This window comes from Erpetoichthys calabaricus, chromosome 1, assembly GCF_900747795.2.
Source record: "Erpetoichthys calabaricus chromosome 1, fErpCal1.3, whole genome shotgun sequence".
Lineage (NCBI taxonomy): Eukaryota > Metazoa > Chordata > Cladistia > Polypteriformes > Polypteridae > Erpetoichthys > Erpetoichthys calabaricus.
The window spans coordinates 166,960,966-166,975,232 of record NC_041394.2 but is presented as its reverse complement, the minus strand read 5'-3'; the positions used below and the strand labels follow the sequence as shown (position 1 = coordinate 166,975,232).

Below are 14,267 nucleotides of genomic sequence, written 5' to 3'. Positions count from 1 at the left end.
TTGTTAAAAAAATATTTTAAAAGGAGCATCCCACATGAAAATATAACGATCTCATTAACTGACAGTGCATACCAATTTACAAATTTTATGTCCGTTTGAGGTTAAAAACAAAAAAAAGAAGTAACACTTTATCCCCAGCGGGGAATTGAACTCATGTTTGTGAGGCAGAGAAAAGCTACTTGGTCTGAGAAGCAAATCTTAGCGTGCTACGCCACAGAAACTGTTATATGGTGTGTGAAGCTTTTGTGGAAGTGTTTATTTGATCTTAGCAACTCGGGCTTTACACATTCTACATTTTGTAACATTTATTACTAAAATATGAAAAAGTTTCTGTTTTAGCAATGTGTTTACACAGATTACTGTAGAAACGGAACACGCATGAAATGCATGTATTCCAAATAGCGATCTATTATTTCTATTCTAAAACTCCAGCAGTTCAGTCACTCCCAGATAATCAAACAAGCCATGAGCTGGAAAAACTTAGTGAACGTTCTGCGACTGTGGGGGAAGGAATAGCCGGCTGCTCGCTGCTCCTCCAAATCGGCACATTTAGAAGACAAAAGAGAGGTGAGAACGGTTTTAAGGTGGGCCGGATCTACGAGTTTTTTCATATACTCTGGTAATTCTAGTGTTAAGCTAGAACGTGGTACCAGACAAGGATGTCCCTTGTCGCCACTGCTGTTTGCAATCGCCATTGAACCACTAGTGGTTCACTGCCAAAATTCTTATCAGATAAAGGGGATTGTCAGAGAAGGACTGGAACAGAAAATTTCTCTATATGCAGATGATATGGTTTTATATATATATCAGACCCAGAAAACACTGTCCCTGCAGTTTTAACAGCACTAACAGAATTTCAAAAGATATCTGGTCTTAGAATTAATCTGAATAAAAGTATACTCTTTCCAGTGAATTCACAAGCATATAATATTAGATGGGACACCCTACCTTTTACCATAGCAGATCAGTTTAAATACCTTGGGGTAAATATCACAAGTAAACATAAAGCTCTTTATCAACAAAACTTTGCCGTCTGTATGGAAAAAATTAAGAAAGACTTGCATAGATGGTCAGCCCTTCATCCCATTCTAGCCGGAAGAATTAACGTTGTTAAGATGAATATCCTTCCTAAACTTCTTTTTTTATTTCAAATCATTCCAATATATATCAATAAATCGTTTTTTAAACAGTTAGATTCAACAATGACCTCATTCATTTGGAACTCAAAACACCCACGTATCCGAAGAGCGACCCTACAAAGATCTCAGGCAGAAGGTGGCATGACTTTACCTAATTTTCAGTTTTATTACTGGGCAGTAAACATACAAGCCATAAAAACCTGGGCACAAATATATGAACATACACAGGCTTACAGGCTTGGTCCGCAATAGAAGTAAAATCCTGTAGTACTTCTTTATACTCCCTGCTCTGCTCTCCAATAAATGCAAGTTATCGCAAATATACTAATAACCCAATTGTGCTTTACTCACTCAGAATATGGAACCAACTTAGAAAGCATTTTAAGATGGAAAATCTTTTATCTGTGGCACCTCTGCAAGAGAACCACCTCTTTCAACCCTCGCAAACATATCCAGTTTTTAATACCTGGAAAAGTTTTGGGATTAAAATGCTCAGAGATCTTTATATAGACAACATATTTGCATCTTTTGAACAATTACGTTCAAAAATTCAATCTCCCAGCTACATATTTCTTTCACTATCTTCAAATTAGAAATTTTGTTAAACAGAAATTGCCCGATTTTCCCCACCTCGTACCCTCCACCATGCTGGGAAAAATACTGCTCAATTTCGAGGAATTAAACACCATTTCCGCATTATATAAAAACCTATTAGAGTCCCTACCTTTCAAAGATCCAAGAGGACATTGGGAAGAAGATCTCTTAATCAATATATCAGAAAAGGAGTGGAAGGTAACAAAGCAGAGAATTCACTCGAGCTCCATATGCACAAAGCATAGAATTATTCAACTAAAAATTATATATCGAGCTCATCTGTCTCGCTTAAAACTGTCCAAAATGTTTCCAGGGCAAGATCCAACCTGCGGACGCTGCAACCGAGCTCCTGCCTCACTGGGTCACATGTTCTGGGCCTGCACCAAACTAACATCATTTTGGACCAAAATTTTTAAGTGCCTTTCAGACAGCCTTGGTATCACAATTCTTCCTAACCCATTAACAGCTGTGTTCAGTGTTCTCCCAGACGGACTTGAAGTGGAGAAGGACAAGCAAACGGTGATCGCATTCACTACACTATTGGCACGCAGACTTATTCTGTTAAATTGGAAGAATCCTATCTCTCCTCTGATAAGTCAGTGGGAAACCGATGTTTTATATTACTTGAAATTGGAAAAAATCAAATTCTCAGTTAGAGGATCTGTACAAAATTTTTTCAAAACCTGGCAGGATCTAATCAATATTATTTTAGAATAAGAGAAATAACTTACCGCATTTAATTCCCTTCTCCATTTCTTATTTACCTATATATTTATTTCTCCCTTTCTTTTGTTTATTGTTGCCTTATTAAAAAGCCCTAAGCAATTCTTCTTTGGCTAAGCTCTCCTTCTCAGGGGTTGGGTTTGTCTTCAACTTTGTTTGGTTATAAATTGATCTATTTGTATGAATGATTACAATAAAAATTAATAAATAAAAAAAAAATAATAATTTACAAGATATTAACTTCGGTATTAATACAGTATATCTAAATTATATAGAAGAGTAATTTAACCTACAATATAAAAAAAGTAATCTGACTTCTGTTCATTTTTAGTATTTACAAAAAAAAAAAAAAAATCAGCGAGAAGAATAAGGAAAAAAAAGAACATGAGATGAAAATTCAAAACACCAAGAATGAATTTCAATGTCAAATAAACGTAGACGTCATAACCTGATAATGTCACAAACCAAAATACAGGAAGAAAATGTCCCTGCAACTGATGCTGGTTAATCCACCAATGCAGAACTGAGAGGAATTAGTAGAGAAGCTAAAGAAGTCTGAGATGGACTTAAGTATTTATTCTTATGCAAAAAGAGTTAAAAATACAATATCAATCATTGACTGCGGTGGGTTGGCACCCTGCCCAGGATTGTTTCCTGCCTTGTGCCCTGTGTTGGCTGGGATTGGCTCCAGCAGACACCCGTGACCCTGTGTTCGGATTCAGCGGGTTGGACAATGGATGGATGGATATCAATCATTGAAACAATTTACTTCTCTAGGACAAGTGTTTAAAAGGTTATGAAGTTTCTACGTTTTCATATCCTAACCTGTTAGAATGTCTGCATTTAAATGCTGTTGCAATTCCATTGTAGTGTTTTATATTTTTTATTACAGAATTTACAAAAATTGAGTAACATTAAACAAATGACAAAACTTACAACATAAAAAAGAGGCTATACTTTTTAATCAAAATGCTAGAAGAAAATAGTTTAATAGATTTAGTATATGTGAAATTGAAAACTTTAATAAGTTGAATTACAACTTATATGTAGATGGAGTCTGTACAGACTCCAACTCGAGGAACCCAATAATTGCTTTCGACTCATCGATGGCTGATTCAGGATATTTGCTGATCTTAATTTATTAGTGAAACCTAAGAAAATGCACGCAGATGTATCCTTACAAACATTTTAAGTAGTTATGAACAATTTTTCTTGAGATTAGTCAATTCACAATTTTTAATTATAAATAATATGGTTTGGAGATTTTCTGAGTAGCAGATCGAACACCTTTTTAGTGCAGCTTTTCATGTCATACTATTAATAAGTATATAACAAATTCATTGCCAGTACCTATTTTGCTAAAAAGAATATTCTGCTCAAGCATTGGAAAAAGCTGAAAAGCTTAAATTACATAAAAAACAATTTAAACTACTCATTAAAAGCTGTAATATCCCTCAGAAGTGGCACTTTTAATACATGCCTTAATGTTTTTTTTTAAACTTACCATTTATTTACAAGTAGATTCATATTTTGGCATATTTATGCTTGGATGTACATTTTTACGTATATTTAATTTTAAAAGTTTGTTAATGTTTTCTAGGATAATATTTTTGCCGTCAAATTTATATTTTTTAAATTAAATGGATATTAGGTATATTAATATTAAAACATTTGGATAGAATTATAGCTTATTATTTGGGATCAATATGAAAATATTCATTCTTTCAGTGTGTTAGCCTGAAGCGGCAAGCATTTGATCTTCCTCAGAAGGCAGTATAGATGTGCTACTGAAAAATGGGAAACGGGATCTGTAAGGAGGTAGGTGCTGGACCCATACATGATCGGTTCTGGGGGTGTTGTTCACCGGTACCATGTGCCTACCTCTTAGATGCAGAGGTGCTGGATCCGCGTTGGTGGTATAGGCATGTCAATCCCTGGGACGACGACCGAGCTAGCTCGAGGGGCAGCGAAGTGGATCTGGGCCTGCTATTTGCCAAAAAACAGAGGTGGGAGGAGGAGCACCAGGAATCACTCCCCGATGGGCTTGATCCGATGGCGGAGGGGGTGATGGAGAGCCAGGAGATACTCCACAAGTCAGATAAGGGGGTGGAGGGTGTGTGCCAGAATCCCGCCGCTAAACGAATACAGACAAGGATGGCGGACCGCCACCTTAAACCACCTCGGCACGGAAGGAGTAGGGCCTTGATGGCTCTCGGTCAGCAGGGTTGGACGAGGTAACCCCGAGTCCACCACCAACTGAAGAAATTAACCTGTCCTTGGCTGCACTGGAACTGGAGAGTGTACTCCAGCCCATGCAGTCTCTCCTACATGTCCTAGGTCTGCTACAGCAGACCATTGAAAGGCTGGAGAAGAAGACTGACACACCCTTGAAGGCGGTGCAGGAATGGCAGAGGCGGCACAACACTGGATTCTCCAGTCAGACAGATGTGTGAATCCTGTGCCATAAAAGAAATAAGAGTGCAGTGTGAAACGGTATCAGTATTGGTCAGTTCCGGTTGCCAAGTAGCCACAACCCTTACAAGATATGCAACTGTGAAGATTGCACGGCAGGACCAGCAGAGGTGCTGGTAAGTGCCGGCTGCCAAAGCGATCTGCTCCAAGTGCCAGTGGTGGTCTCACAGATATAAGCCAACCTCAGCTGGGCATACTTCGGGGAAAAAATTTCCATCCCGTTTCCGATCCTGGAGGGTACGAGTTGGTGGAGAGTGGTGTTGCCACTCACAAGTACAAGTACTATAAATGTACACCGGCTGTTACAGACGCAAACAAAATGTATGTGTTTATTGCATAATATTAACAATAAGAGCAGCTCACTACTCAAAACAGTAAATATACGAGGCAGTCAGGATCGAACCAGGGGACTCTTGATTACAAGTCAGCAATTCTTAGCGCTCCGCCAAGGAAACTGTTGCATCATCCTTGAACCTTTTGTGCAAGTGTTCATTTAATCTTTGGACCGTTTTAACGATGTGTTTACACAGATTATTGTAGAAATGGAACACACATGAAATGCATGTATTCCAAATAATGATCCACTATTTCCATCCTAAAACTCCAGCAATTCACTCCCAGATAATCAAGGCTGGAACTGGGAGAACTTTGTGCACGTTCTGCGGCGGTGTGGGGATGGAATAGTAGATTGCTTGCTGCTTGTCTTGATCGGCACATTTACAAGACAAAAGACGCTGACAGAGAAGTGTGAAGGGATTTAAGGTGGGCCTGAGTTTTTTCGTAGGCTTTGCTAATTCTAGTGTTAATAAAAGCTAACTATAGTTAGGTCCATAGGTATTTGGACAGTGACACAATTTTCATAATTTACCTCTAAACACCACCACAATGGATTTGAAATGTAAAAAATATTACATGATTGAAGTTTTGGTTTTCAGCATTAATTTAAAGGGTTTAACAAATATAGTTTGAGCCATTCAGGAATGACAGACATTTTTATACATCGTCCACCCATTTTCAGGGGCTCAAAAGTATTTGGACAATTGACTGACAAGCTGTTCCTTAGCCAGGTGTGAGTAGGTCCCTCATTATTCCATTAACTATTAAGTGGGTAGAAGGTCTGAAGTTAATTCCAAGTGTGGAATTTGCATGTAAAAACAGGCCATCATTAAGCAGAGAAAACAAAACAAACCCATCCGAAACATAGCAGAAACACCATTCTAAAAGAGAAGGAACACACTCGTGAGCTCACCAACACACCAGAAGACCTGGACAACCATGGAAGCCAACTGTGCTGGATGATCACAGAATTCTTTCCTTGATGAAGAAAAACCAACGCACGAGATTTAGCCAAACCAAAAACACTCTCTTTGAGGTAGGACTATCATCGCCAAAGTCTACAATCAAGAGAAAACTTCACGCAATACAGAGGGTTTACCACAAGGTGCAAACCACTGGTAATCCTTAAACACAGGAAGAACAGGTAAGACTTTACCAGAAAATATTATAAAAATAAAAAAGTCCAGTTTTGGAACAGCTTTCTTTGGACAAATGAAATTAAAACCAATAGAGAAGAGTATGGAGAAGTGAAGGAATGGCTCATAATCTGCAGCATACCACGTCATCTGTCAAACAAGGTGGAGGCATTGTTATGGGCATGCATGACAGATAGTGGAAGTAGGTCACTGCCGTTAATTGATGATATGATTGCAGGATGATTTCTAAAGTGTACATGGCTATACTCTCTGCTCAGGCAAATGCTGAAAACCTGAAGGACAATGAGCTAAAACATACTTTGACAGTAAACCAAGTGTTTTTCAAGGGAAAGTAGTGGAATATTCTTCAATGACCAAGTCAGTCAAGTGACCTCAGCCCAATTGCACATACATATCAACTGTTGATGACAAAACTGGTGGCAGAAAGTCTAACAAACAATCATCACCTGAAGACATCTGCTGTAAAGGCCTGGCAAAGCATAAGCAGGGTGGAGACTCAGCACTTGGAGAAGGCCATGGGTTCCAGACTTCAGGCAGTCATTGACTGCAAAAGATTTTCAGCCAACCATTGAAAATTATAGTTATTATTGATTATGTTAGTTTGTCCAAATACTTTTGAGCTCCTGAAAAACGTGGAACCATATATAAAAATTGCTGTCTTTTCTAAATGGCTCATACAATGTTTTTGTTAAACACCTTAAATTAAAACTGCAAGTATACATTTCAAATCCATTGTAGTTTATGAAAATTGTGCGACTGTCCAAATACTTATGGGCCTGTTTTTTTTTAACCAAACGTAAAATTTTCAACACAGCCAGATTACCATATTCAGGATTTTACCTCATTATTACTTTATAAATTATTCTGCTTAAATATATACTTTATTAATCCCAAGGGGAAATTCACAAATTTCTACCCCAATTAAAAAATTACAAGTTAGCATATATATATATATATATATATATATTATATATATTATACATACACACACACACAGTAATCCCTCACTATATCGCGCTTCGACTTTCACGGCTTCACTCTATCGCGGATTTTATATGTAAGCATATTTAAATATATATAGCGGTTTTTTGCTGGTTCGCGGATTTCTGCGGACAATGGGTCTTTTAATTTCTGGTACATGCTTCCTCAGTTGGTTTGCCCAGTTGATTTCATACAAGGGACACTATTGGCAGATGGCTGAGAAGCTACTCAACCAGAGCGCGTATTACGTATTAAATAAAACTCCTCAAATATATTGTGAGCACGGGGGCTGTTCGCACCCCTAGAGGATACGGCCGCTCCTCAAAAAACGCTGAAAGATTACTTTCACATTGCTCCCTTCCTTGCTGGGCTTACATGTGGCTGCTTTGTCAAGCGATATGCTTCCCACACGGTGCTTCGCATACTTAAAAGATCAAACAGCACGTATTGATTTTTGATTGTTTGCTTTTCTCTCTCGCTCTGACATTTCTCTACTCCTGACGGAGGGGGTGTGAGCAGGGGGGCTGTTCGCACCCCTAAACTATACGGACGGTCTAAAAATGCTGAAAGATTATCTTCACATTGCTCCCTTCCGTGCAGCTGCTCTGTCAAGCGACATCCTACCTGCACGGTGCTTCGCATACTTAAAAGCTCGAACGGCACGTACGGATTTTTGATTGTTTGTTTTTCTCTGTCTCTTTCACTCTCTCTGACATTCTCTGCTCCTGACGGAAGGGGTGTGAGCAGAGGGGCGGTTCGCACACTGGCCTAGAGGATACGAACGCTCCTCTAAAAAAGGCTGAAAGACTACCTTCACATTGCTCCCTTTCTTGCAGCTGCTTCGCATACTTAAAAGCCAAACAGCCCTATTGATTTTTGATTGTTTGCTTTTCTCTCTCTCTGACATTCTCTGCTCCTGATGCGCACTCCTTTGAAGAGGAAGATATGTTTGCATTCTTTTAATTGTGAGAAGGAACTGTCATCTCTGTCTTGTCATGGAGCACAGTTTAAACTTTTGAAAAAGAGACAAATGTTTGTTTGCAGTTTTTGAATAAAGTTCCTGCCTCTCTACAACTTTCTGTGTTTCTGTGCAAATCTGTGACCCAAGCATGACAATATAAAAATAACCATATAAACATATGGTTTCTACTTCACGGATTTTCACCTTTCTGGAACGCAACCCCCGCGATCAAGGAGGGATTACTGTATATATATATATATATATATATATAAAAAGGTGTACCACAAAAAGTACATTTCAAAAAAGAATTTTAAAATGTTAGCACTATTAGCATTTATGTGGATTTATTTAAAAACTGCAAGAATACAAGAATATACAAAGTATTTCTGCATGCCATATTAAAGTAGCTAACATAAAACATACTATGAAATTTAAATGTACTATATACCTGGTCAACTGAGTGAAGAGTGCCACAGATACTAAACAGGAAGAAAAATAAAAACATAAGATCTTTTTGACATTGCATAAAAATACATAACAACACAGTTAAAGTATAAAAAAATGAATTTTACTTAGAATAGGAGTAACCTTCTCTTCAATTCGTCCTAAATAGCTAGATATGCCCAATAATAACATGCCAGACACCTCTAACTATGCTCACTGGTAGTGCATGCAAAATCTTAATTACAAAATGATGGCTTACTGCGAAAATTATAACTATACAAAGCTATACCTTACCTTAAATCATTCTTTAGTTCCACCACCACATCCTTCCCAACTAAGGACTTAAAAAATGAGTAGAACAACTAAAATAATAAAAAAGACAATGTTCACACATTGCATATAAATTAAATTAAAGCTTTTAGTTATCAGTTGAAGATATTGTTGATGAACAACAAGAAAATAAGTCCTATTGATATTACATTTGTAATCAATTTCGATTGAACAGTTTATTAAAAGTACTGGCATGCAGCCAGCCTTTGCTCTGCATAGCTTTAAATAATGAAAGAAAACATCTTGAGATATTTACATTTATACATTCATTTTTTAAAATATTTACTTTGGAAAACAGGTCTTTATCGATAGATAGATAGATAGATAGATAGATAGATAGATAGATAGATAGATAGATAGATAGATAGATAGATAGATAACGTATATCTGTGATGAAAATCCTTTTATTAAGTTCTTCATTTGAGATATCAGGTAATTTCGGTTTTTATACACAACTCAATTGACATATATTCTAACATTACATTAGTTTATAAAGCATTCTTTGAAATTATACTGTTGACATCTGAAAACAGTTACGTTTTTAAAAAGACATCATAAGGAATGACTTAAAATCATCAGTAACTCTTTTCTTCAGTTCGAACAACAAAAAGCAGGGGATTTGACTAGAAGTGGCTAATGTTAAAATGGACGCTTAACTTCATGCGTTATAATGCATTTCCGTATATTACACTCTCGTAAAAGGTTACTCTAACAGAAAGAATGAATTAACCAAACTGGATTGATTCACATACAAATAAATTTGCTAAATCGTTGTTTCCGATTCATATCCAAAATACTGTTTGTAAAAAATAACATTTACAAATGTTGTGTTTCAACAGAATAAATCTAACACAGTCTTTAGAAAAAAACAATAGTACCGTAAATTCAAACTAAAGCGTTTCTCACCATTTTCAAAAAAGCCGAGATCTGCGCCTCACATGCAGTTATGACTGATAAATCGCGACAGTTGAACTGACCAATAGATATCATTTAGTGATGTCATCAACGCGCGCCTGTAGTGTTGACTCTTTTGAACTTAGACATAGAATTACTAGACGCTTCATCACCAGCAGCATCGTACGTCAACGTCGCCGCCATATTGTGAGTGGCACTGCTGTGGAGTGAAGTAATGGATAAAGATGACACACGCATGTGCTGCTTGGGATTGTTCAAACCGCTGTACGCTCCAAACCAGATCACAGGGATTACATTTCATAGGTAAAGATGAACAATTGTTTTGGTTATATTTGGCCAAAATCCCGTTTTATAATCTTAACTTTATCTACGCCAGGCTAAGCTAGCAAAACCTTGCATTTATGTGCTCAAGTGACCCTCCAAACAACGTTTTGGCTAAACGTCTTTAGTCACTAAATATGTAGATTGTTGTTAGTTGTTAACATTTCTCAGACTTTGAAAGTTTCCCAAAGAAATCCACCTCAGGAAGCAGTGAGAAGTAGCCCTTAGACGGGATTTTGAGGAAGCTGTCCTGTGATGTGTGCCGTGCTAGTTTGGTAACAGATGCTGTACCAGCATCATATGAACAAAGCTACCACTTGCTCACATTAAACGTCAAAGGAGGTCTGATGATTCATCTGAGGGTACAGTCAAGGTGGTCAAAGTAGCTGAGCGTGTTATCCGACAGTCGACATTAGGGCAAGCTGTCGGTGTATCTTTGATCAATCAGTTTGTTCTGACTGAGATTGGTTCAGATGATGTATTTTTTCTCAAGGAGATCATTGAGGAAACACAGTTTGAAATTGGCAACCATCATTTTATGCTCATGCCTTTAGTTGTGTCTGTCTTCCACAAACTAAGGTTGCACCATATTGCCAGACTGAATACTCTCAAATTATAGAGTGGCAACACACAGAAAAAGCTATAAGGCAGTTCTGTTTCAAGGATTTTAGATCCTATCATGTATATATTTAAGTAAGCACATTGTGTGTGTGTGTTTGTGTGAGAGAGAGAGATTGAGAGAGGAATGAGTGAAATGTTTTCAGAAATTATTGAGCCAATTTGTATACAATAAAATTCTTTATTTTTGTCACTGAGTGTATCATTTCACTGTTAAAAGAAAGACAAACAAAGATAACTGGCAGTAGCAGTGCAAAATTCACAATTGGTATGCCAGTTTGAAAAGATAAGTTTTGAGGGTACTTTTAAAATGTGTTATTGAATCGATCTGACGTATAAGAGAGGGAAGGGAATTCCAGAGTTGAGGAGCACTATGAGAGACTCTCGAGCTCCCATAGAACAGAGTTTGATGTGTGGTACAGAAAGTCGAGCTGCAGATGAGGACCTTAGTGAGCGAGAGTAGTGTAAGTCTGTAGGAGATCAGCGAGACTGTGGAGAGCTTTAAATAATAATAATAATAATAATAATTCATTACATTTATATAGCGCTTTTCTCAGTACTCAAAGCGCTATCCACACAGGGAGGAACCGAGAAGCGAACCCACAATCTTCCACAGTCTCCTTACTGCAAAGCAGAAGCACTACCAAAATGTTAAGAACAGTATTGTGTATTGTATTCAGTAGTTAACAGGGAGCCAGTGAAGCTGAGCGAGAATAGGTGTAATATGTTCAGTGGATTTAGAACAGCAGGTTATTATCCTGGCAGCAGAATTTTAAAGAAGTTGTAAGTGATGGATAAGTTCTTGTGGGATGCCAGATAGAATAGCATTACAGTAATCTATATGTGAGGTGACTAGGGCATTAACCAATACTTCAGTACTGTGTTGTATAAGAACAGGACAAAGTCTAGAAATGTTTCGGAAATGGAAGAAGGCAGTCCAAGAAATGTTACTTATATGGGAGGAATTATTTAATAATAATAATAATTATTATTATTTAATAATTCCCATTATTAGTGTATAAATGGATATAAATAATTGCATTTAAACAATTCGCCAAAATCTGTTGTATGTAAACGATACTGTTTTAAACGTTATTGTTTTTTCATCAGAAAACCCGGTTTTCACGTTTACCTGTATTAGTTTAAATGACACTTTTGCCACTCACAATATGGCGTATGCACTGACGTATCGTGTCGACTGGGCAACACAATGAATGCGGTGTCTATCTACAGTTAGGTCCATAAATATTTGGACAGAGACAACTTTTTTCTAATTTTGGTTCTGTACATTACCACAATGAATTTTAAATGAAACAACTCAGATGCAGTTGAAGTGCAGACTTTCAGCTTTAATTCAGTGGGGTGAACAAAACGATTGCATAAAAATGTGAGGCAACTAAAGCATTTTTTTTAACATAATCCCTTCATTTCAGGGGCTCAAAGGTAATTGGACAAATTAAATAGCTGGAAATAAAATGTTCATTTCTAATACTTGGTTGAAAACCCTTCGCTGGCAATTACAGCCTGAAGTCTTGAACTCACGGACATCACCCGATGCTGGGTTTCCTCCTTTTCAATGCTCTGCCAGGCCTTTACTGCAGCGGCTTTCAGTTGCTGTTTGTTTGTGGGCCTTTCTGTCCAAAGTTTAGTCTTCAACAAGTGAAATGCATGTTCAATTGGGTTAAGATCAGGTGACTGACTTGGCCATTCAAGAATTTTCCACTTCTTTGCTTTAATAAAATCCTGGGTTGCTTTGGCTGTATGTTTTGGGTCATTGTCCATCTGTATCATGAAACGCCACCCAATCAATTTGACTGCATTTAGCTGGATTTAAGCAGACAGTATGTCTCTGAACACCTCAGAATTCATTTGGCTGCTTCTGTCCTGTGTCACATCATCAACAAACACTAGTGTCCCAGTGCCACTGGCAGCCATGCACACCCAAGCCATCACACTGCCTCCACCGTGTTTTACAGATGAAGTGGTATGCTTTGGATAATGAGCTGTTCCACGCCTTCTCCATACTTTTTTCTTGCCATCATTCTGGTAGAGGTTGATCTTGGTTTCATCTGTCCAAAGAATGTTTATCCAGAACTGTGCTGGCTTTTTTAGATGTTCTTTAGCAAAGTCCAATCTAGCCTTTCTATTCTTGAGGCTTATGAGTGGCTTGCACCTTGCAGTGCACCCTCTGTATTTACTTTCATGCAGTCTTCTCTTTATGGTAGACTTGGATATCGATATGCCTACCCCCTGGAGAGTGTTGTTCACTTGGTTGGCTGTTGTGAAGGGGTTTCTTTCTCTTCACCATGGAAATGATTCTTTGATCATCTACCACTGTTGTCTTCCGTGGACGTCCAGGTCTTTTTGCATTGCTGAGTTCACCAGTGCTTGCTTTCTTTCTCAGGATGTACCAAACTGTAGTTTTGCCACTCGTAAGATTGTAGCAATTTCTCAGATGGGTTTTTTCTGTTTTTGCAGCTTAAGGATGGCTTCTTTCACCTGCATGGAGAGCTCCTTTGACCACATGTTGTCTGTTCACAGCAAAATCTTCCACATGCAAGCACCACACCTTAAATCATCTCCAGGCCTTTTATCTGCTTAATTGATAATGACATAACGACGGACTTGCCCACAACTGCCCATGAAATAGCCTTTGAGTTAATTGTCCAATTACTTTTGAGCCCCTGAAATGAAGGGATTGTGTTAAAAAATGCTTTAGTTACCTCACATTTTTATGCAATCGTTTTGTTCACCCCACTGAATTAAAGCTGAAAGTCTGCACTTCAACTGCTTCTGAGTTGTTTCATTTAAAATTCATTGTGGTAATGTACAGAACCAAAATTAGAAAAAAGTTGTCTCTGTCCAAATATTTATGGACCTAACTGTATATACGTCTATGCTTTTGAAGACTTCCATAGCGGGTGAAGGGAGGAGAAGGGGTAAGTCGGTGTCAAAATCATATAGAAATTTTATAAAACCTTACGTTTATAAACATTTATGTCATGTTTACAATATATGTTACATGAGTAAAATAAATAATAGGTATGACATTCATGATTTCCTCATCGCCGCAGAAGACATGTATTTTAAATTATTATTTAGCATCTAGTGCTTTTGAGCTTATACTTTTTTGTTTTATGAAATAATCTGTTTTACAACCATTCGTTTTCCACCATATGATCATTGGCAACCTGTCTCAGCAGGTACCGGTTTTAAGGTAAGAAATCAGGAAATTCGCCAGCTACTTATTCGGATTTTCCATTTCACCTTAAAAGC

At 37.6% G+C, this 14,267-nt stretch overlaps 1 protein-coding gene across 5 annotated transcripts in view; it reads right to left on the bottom strand.

The window, feature by feature from the left end:
- The window catches only part of smx5, a 43,252-nt gene extending 33,116 nt beyond the window's left edge, over positions 1 to 10,136 (bottom strand). For all 5 annotated transcript variants that reach the window (XR_007935870.1, XR_007935869.1, XR_007935874.1 and 2 more), the window contains exons 1-3: positions 10,044 to 10,136; positions 9,102 to 9,169; positions 8,812 to 8,842 (exon numbers count right to left, since the gene is read on the bottom strand). Coding sequence is in view for 1 of the 5 variants with exons in the window: in XM_028808264.2 (XP_028664097.1) it covers positions 8,812 to 8,842; positions 9,102 to 9,169; positions 10,044 to 10,127 (183 nt within the window). In the remaining 4 variants the exon portion in view is untranslated. The remainder of the gene's footprint in view (positions 1 to 8,811; positions 8,843 to 9,101; positions 9,170 to 10,043) is intronic.
- Positions 10,137 to 14,267: the final 4,131 nt, after the last annotated feature.